At 49.0% G+C, this 6,584-nt stretch overlaps 1 protein-coding gene across 1 annotated transcript in view; it reads right to left on the bottom strand.

Moving 5' to 3' along the window:
- Positions 1–285: 285 nt before the first annotated feature.
- The window catches only part of zfpm1 (zinc finger protein, FOG family member 1), a 115,805-nt gene continuing 109,506 nt past the window's right edge, over positions 286–6,584 (bottom strand). The window contains exons 5-9 of the mRNA XM_047347698.1: positions 5,997–6,099; positions 5,652–5,906; positions 4,141–4,374; positions 3,803–4,045; positions 286–3,721 (exon numbers count right to left, since the gene is read on the bottom strand). Of these exons, the coding sequence (XP_047203654.1) occupies positions 1,146–3,721; positions 3,803–4,045; positions 4,141–4,374; positions 5,652–5,906; positions 5,997–6,099 (3,411 nt within the window). The 3' untranslated portion in view covers positions 286–1,145. The remainder of the gene's footprint in view (positions 3,722–3,802; positions 4,046–4,140; positions 4,375–5,651; positions 5,907–5,996; positions 6,100–6,584) is intronic.

The following is a 6,584-nucleotide window of genomic DNA, read 5'->3' as shown; positions in this document are numbered from 1 at the left end:
ATTGTGGGTCCACACAGCTTGAGTGCCAGCCTATCAGACACAGTGATGAATTGTCCCCACAGCTGAAAACATCAGAGTCGGCCCATCACACTGAGTTCTGATGCGTCCTTTCTAACGTTTCTGCATCAAAAGCAGAAAAATCAACAAGTATTCACAGTTTGAGCTAACGCCGTCCTGCTGCATGGGAACAAGTGGCGTAAACACGATCGCTGTTGTGCCTTCATCTCCGGTAAAAACAAATAACCTGAAACCTGCAGGGCTTCATCATCATCTTTAACAATCAGCAAACGAGGGAGCCGCTGCGATCTAATCGAACATCTAATCAGCAACAAGCAGAGACAAAAAATGAACACAAACCTCACCACCAACTAACAAAATGCTAACGTGTTAATAACAAAGTTCAGTGTGATCCCAGTGATTACTGTGAGAAGATATTACATATCTACACTTAGAAAAGTCACACGCGGCCCTCCAACAGTATGAAAAAATATACAAATAAAAAATACAAATACTTTCAGACAACAGGTAGGTAGTTTTTCGTCGACGTGAAATCAGTGAGGACTCAAAGTTAAATATTTCACATTTCTTTTCTCCCTTGCTCTTCGAAGAGAAAATAAAATATTTTCTGTGTATGAAAGGAAAGCATCCATCCTTCAGTAATCAGTAACACGGGGATCTCACATCTCTGCTTGTTCTACCCAGAAAGAAGAGCCAGTGTTGAAACCAAAGCATCATAGATTTCTGTTTTTCAGACATCATACATTATGCACAGAGAATAAAAACATTAACAACAGCTGAGTCTGTTTGAAATGTCCCTCCTTCGGGTCGGAGAGGTGAAGAGCTCAGTAGAGGACTTTGCATCGCTGGTTTGAGCCTAATAAAAACCTTGATGAGGTGGAGGAGGCTGTTTATAGCTTCCTGAGCGATGATGTGCAGCGAGTATCTGTCTCAGCTCTTAGTGTGTGAAAACTGACCCATTGGAGGAAAATCACTGTGTGAGTTAGTAACAACACCTGCAGATAATAGACGTCGGCCCCGCATGGTGAGTAACAGTCATCCGTGTTGATTCCTCCAGCAGGGGGAGCCTCTCTGTGTTTCGTCCACTCAGAAAGACACGGGAAGGGGAAGAGGAGGGGCTACACAGCTCACTTCACATGTTCGGCGCTGTGGGAGGAGCAGTAGTATTTCTTGTGAGCTATGAACGTGGAGAGGCTGCTGAACTTGATGTTGCACAGCCGGCAGAAGCGGGAGTTACCGTTCTGGACCGGAGAAATCACCACGGTTTTGGGGCCGGCAACAGGGGCCAGGATGGGATTAGACGCTGTGGTGGGAGCTGCACTCTCAGGAAGGTGGGTGGGCGTCACCTTCTCCCGCAGAGTCTCAGGCACGGGTGACACAGTCAGAGAGGGGGCCCGTGGGGGAGACACAGGCAGGGGTGAGGCAACAGAGGGCGATCCTCCCCCAGCTGATGGGCTTCCGTTCAACTGGGCAGAGACAGGGGAAGCAGTGCCACTCCGTGCCTGTCCATTAATGCTGTCTCTGTGGACCCGTGAGACCAGCTTGGCCTGGTTGGTGGGGGTGGCTGCTCCAGCAGCTACGTCCCTGGGACTGAGGCTCGGGCTCCGGCTCACCGCTCTGTCTGGCCGGGGCGAGTTCTCCAAGGGAGGCTTAATAGTTAAGACCAGGCCATGGGTGGTCTTGAAGTGCTCCATCAGGTCACAGGTGATGGGCCGGTTTGGACAATAAGGGCAGACCACAAGGGTGGAACCGGTGACTGCACCTTTAGCTCCAGCTCCTGGGGTGGCAGCGAGTGTGGAACTCATATGTGAAGGAGATGCAGCTCCTGAGGCAGGTAAGGCAGAGGGGCGAGGGCTTGGAGACGCCCCCTGGGCCTGGGTGACCCACTCTGCAGGCAGAGCTTTACCCTCAGCAGGGTGGAGAAGATCCAGCCGCTCCTGTTGGGGCCTGCTCTTAGGAGAAGTGGAGGATGACCTCTTAAGCCTATGAAGCTGCTCCAGGGTGTGGGGCTGGAGGGTGGTGGCAGGGCAGTAGTAGGTTTTATGGGCCAAGTAGTTCTCGATGCTGTTGAAGCTGATGCTGCAGGCAGTGCACTTGTGGTAATCAGTTAGAGGAAGCGCTGGGAGAACGCCACCGCCACTGCTGTGCCGTGGAGTCTCTCTCAGGCGGGGTCTCTTGCTCAGGTCGATGGGGCCGTCTCCTTCGGGGCTGGAGCTGCCAGCACCACCGGGAGAGACCTCCTGCTTCACCACCAAACCCAGAACAGAGGGAGATGGTGCAGAAGCTGCAGAGGTGGAGGCAGCAGCAGCAGCATTAGCTAAAGCCTCTGTTCGAGCCATGTGGATCTCATACATCTTTTTCCTCTTGCGTGTGCGTATGGGCTGAGGAAGGAAGGCCGTGGCATTGGAGGTCTTGGACATGTGGTTTGCCCGCTGGTTGGATGGGTCATGGCGAGACGCACAGTAGAACCGTTTGTGAATAGTGTAGTTGTCATGACGGCTGAAGCGGATGTTGCAGGCCTCGCAGAAGGTTTTGTTAGGGTCGTCTTCCAGGTCCTCTGCAGAACCACTGGCAGGACTCTGACTGCCTTCACTTACCCTTCCTCCTCCACCACCCTCCCCCTCTGAAGAGGATGACAGTCCTTCTCTCCCTGCAGGAGCTTCTGTCTTCACCTCAACCAGCCTCTTAGATTCTACCGCTCCGGCTCCTGCAGGAGGATCGGAGTTGGTCGGAGAGACAGAGGCGGCTCTGCTTGATGATCCAACCTGGGGAGACGAGCTGGAAGCCGCCGGTGCAGACACTGACAACCCAGAGCCTGAGGCCGAGCTTGCACCCTCTCCCTGGCGCCTGCTGGAGCAGTACAGCCTTTTATGTGCATAGTAGTTGTTGATGTTATTGAAGGTGATGTCACACTCAAAGCAAGTGGCTCCTTTCTGAGGTGGAGTGGTGGTGGCTGCAGCAGCAGTTGCAGTAGGTCCGGAGGCGAAGAAGGCAGCTGGGTTGTTCTGAACAACTGTCTGACCCTGTTTCAGCCGACTGTGGACCATCTCTGACATCTTTGCCAGGATCTCTGATGCCTGGGGCAGAATGGCTGCTTCAGGGTTAAACATGTACTGGGGCAGGAACATTGCTCCTCCTGCAATTGCTGAGCCTGTTCCTCCAACATGGGCAGGACTAGAACCAGGAGTGGGACTGGTTGGTTCAGCCTTGACGGTTGGATTAGCGGGACTCTTTGGAGAGTCCGACGTCTGGCAGGAAAAGGATGTAGTCGGTTCTTCCTTTGTCTTTTTTTGTGCTTCTTGATCGCCGTCCTCTCCACAAACACCGTCCTCCTCTCCATCATCTTTCAGCTCCATCTGCTGCTCCTCCGGCTCGGACTCTGACTGCGGCTCCTCCTTGATCTTCAGCTCTGAGGTCTGAGCATCTGGAGGACTGAAGTCTCGAGGCGTTGCTGATCCCCCGTTTGCACCTGGACTGGATGAGTCCGGTTTAGGAATACCAGCGAGGGGTTCCCTCTCATGTGGGGACAGCTGGGGCTGCTCAGTTGATGACGGGGTGCTCTGGCGAGGAGTGGGGCTCCTTTCAGCCGGGACCCTAACCTCCAGGTGGGTTCGAACGTGCTGCTGCAGCTGGGCGGGGGAGTCAGAGTTATGGCCACAAACCTGACACTTGAGCACCACCCCGGAGTCTCCTGGACTTAGACCTGTTGATGACAGTGAGTGTTATTACAATCCCTTCTACATCAATGTCAGAAACAGAAAGTCCCAGTGATAACTAAACCAACCGATGGACAGGGGAAGCTTAGGAAGGCCTGGTCCTGGAGAGTAGACCTCGCTGCGAGATCCCGGCTGGCACACCATGTGGCAGGTGACCAGGTGGCTGTACAGGATGTCTCTTGTGGTGGAGACGAAGCCACAGCCGTGGCAGACGCCGTTCAAGCCGTCCGTGTGGACCTTAAGGTGGCGCTCACAGTTCGCTTTGGTGGTGAAGGCTGAAAGGCAGATGAGACAGACGAATGGACGCTCACCTGAGGAAAAACAGAATGATAGGAAGTTAACCAGATCCAACAGATCCACTTACCCCACCGTAGTTATTAGGCTGCCACTGTAAGACTGCTCTCACCACTGTGTGTGCGCATGTGGATCTCCAGAGAGCTGGCGCTGGGACAACTTTTGTTACACTGTGGAAATGGGCAGATGCGCTCGTTGGGGTACGACTCCTTGGGCTTGTCCTGCGGGGGCGAAGAAGCTGCAGCCGGCTGCTTCTGCCGGCTGGCGCAGTAGTACATAAGATGGGCCTGCAGGTTCCTCTCGCTGCGGTACCAGATCCCACAGTCTTTGCACGGGAAAATGTCCTCTGATAACCAAGAAAACCAGACGTTTAGAGACAGAAAAAGCCATTGTGTTAGTGCTGGAGTTTATTTCCAACTGTAGTCCTCACCTTAGTTATAAACATAAATAGATACTGAAAAGGAGTGGGTATTTCACAGTATGTCTGTTTGAACTCTATAGATGGACAAAACCAAACCCTAACTATACCACAGCCTCTGACAAAGGAAGGCAATGATGCATAAATACTATCGACATTAATTATGACTCATAAGTTACTTTCAACCACATCTAATTATTTGCTGCTGTGTGTTTTAGGAAGCAGCACCTTCCACTTGCTACAGAGCTACACTGCCACCTAGTGGCCATATTGAACAACACAATATAGGATAATATGTTCTCTAAACGTTACCAAAATAAAAGTTTTCCAGTTTAACCAGCATGAAAAACCTAAAACGAGTTTCCAGTCCCCCTGCTGAATGTTTAAATGATGTTGAAAAGCTGCAGCTCTAAATTCTAAAAAACTGAGTCAAATGGCTTCTGCACAATGCTGAAAAGTGTAGTTAAGTAAGGAATTTAATTTATGTGTAATAAGAGAACTGAGTAGGGAAAATATTCCCATTTTGTACGCTGACCTGTGTCGCTTCATCTATATGACACAAACTGGCCCCAGTCTGAGCGCTTTTTAAGCGGTTTGTTGCATAAAAGATGCAGATAGTCACTGTAATGGTGGAAGCGTTGAAAAGTTGTCTGTATTTTTGAATAATTGACTGAAAACTGAATGTTTACACATTCAAACACTGCTAAAGGTTTCCTAGACAGACATTACAGAGCGACATCTGGAGAACATTTGATAACAACAAGAAATTCATTTGGAAAACTGGAGACACAGTATCCATCCATCTATCTATCGCAACAGTTTGTGGTTTTTACAAGTTCACTATAAATTTAGATGTGGATAAGGAATATCTACATCTAAATTTATAGTGAACTTTTTCTACTTTAAAATATGACCCATAGCTGAGTGCAACAGCTGGGAGTTTATGTCTGAGAAAAGGGTAGGAACCCTACTCAGCTCTTTTTGTGCTTCTTAAAGAAACTTTCAGAGAAAAACTTCAGACTGATTGGAAAAATTTGTGATTCATACAGCTTTAAAACATTAAAAGAAAGTATGGCAGCTTAGAAGGAAAATATGCAGAAATGACGAGCTTGTTTTAGGACATTTTAAACAGAGCTGTAGCTCATATTAGTTAACTGAACAGTTTGCCATCATTTCATTTCAAGTTAAATCAGTCCAAAACTCACTGTTGACCACGGCGGTCGCCAAGATGGCCGCCATGCCGGCCTGCTGAGGGAGCAGCTGGATCTCGGAGCGCAGCGCCGCCGGGTACAGAGGCTCCTCCTTCACCACCGGCTGTTTCTGCGTAACGAGGCTGAGCGGAGGAGAGAGCCGAGCCAGCAGGGAGGAGGAGGAAGAGGAGGGTGGAGGAGGTGACAGAGAAGCTACGAGCTTTTCTCCAGGCGTGATCTCTCTGGTGACCTTACAGAACAGCTCCTCACCTGGATGCAACCGGGTTTGGACAGATTTGCACTCAGACCGATGGTTTAATGAATCTCAGAGGAGTCCGAATCAGGGGGAAGAGATCTCACCTCGGCTGTAGATGCTGCAGTTTGCTGCTGAAGTGTCGGAGGTCAGAGGAAGGTGGTTAATCCAACAGTCTGCATGTTCACAGAGCAGAGTCAGTCCCGAGTTCTGCACACAAAAAAAAAAAAAAACAGCCTCATTGGTTATAAAATCCTTGAAAAACTGGACCACTCAGTTTGTGGTCAAACATAGCAAAATATATGTTAATATATAAATATTTTTTCTCCCCTAAAAAAACTAGAGGAAAAGATACATTTTATTATCATTGAATGGGGCTAGATTCTTCCAAAAATAATTAGTTTTGGTCTTTAACCAACTTAAAAAATTTAAAAGGTTTGGATCGGGACACAGAAATCCTTCTCTTGGCTCCGGAAGAGACATGGCGCCCCCTACTGGCCTAATGGTTGTCCAGTAAAAGTTATATCAATTGAATTTGAGAGGATCAGAAGAAAGAAAAATGACAGAAAAAAACATGAAACAAAATAAAACAATCAACAGAAACTGTCCCTGTAATTTCAGACAGCTTCTACATCCGTTTTTAGGTTATAATAATAATTTCCTGGTGATTTCCTATCGTTCAAGTTCAGCTATCT

This window comes from Girardinichthys multiradiatus, chromosome 2 (assembly GCF_021462225.1).
Source record: "Girardinichthys multiradiatus isolate DD_20200921_A chromosome 2, DD_fGirMul_XY1, whole genome shotgun sequence".
Taxonomy (NCBI): Eukaryota; Metazoa; Chordata; class Actinopteri; order Cyprinodontiformes; family Goodeidae; genus Girardinichthys; species Girardinichthys multiradiatus.
Note: the sequence above shows the minus strand (reverse complement) of the source record. Positions and strands in the feature narration are given on the sequence as shown.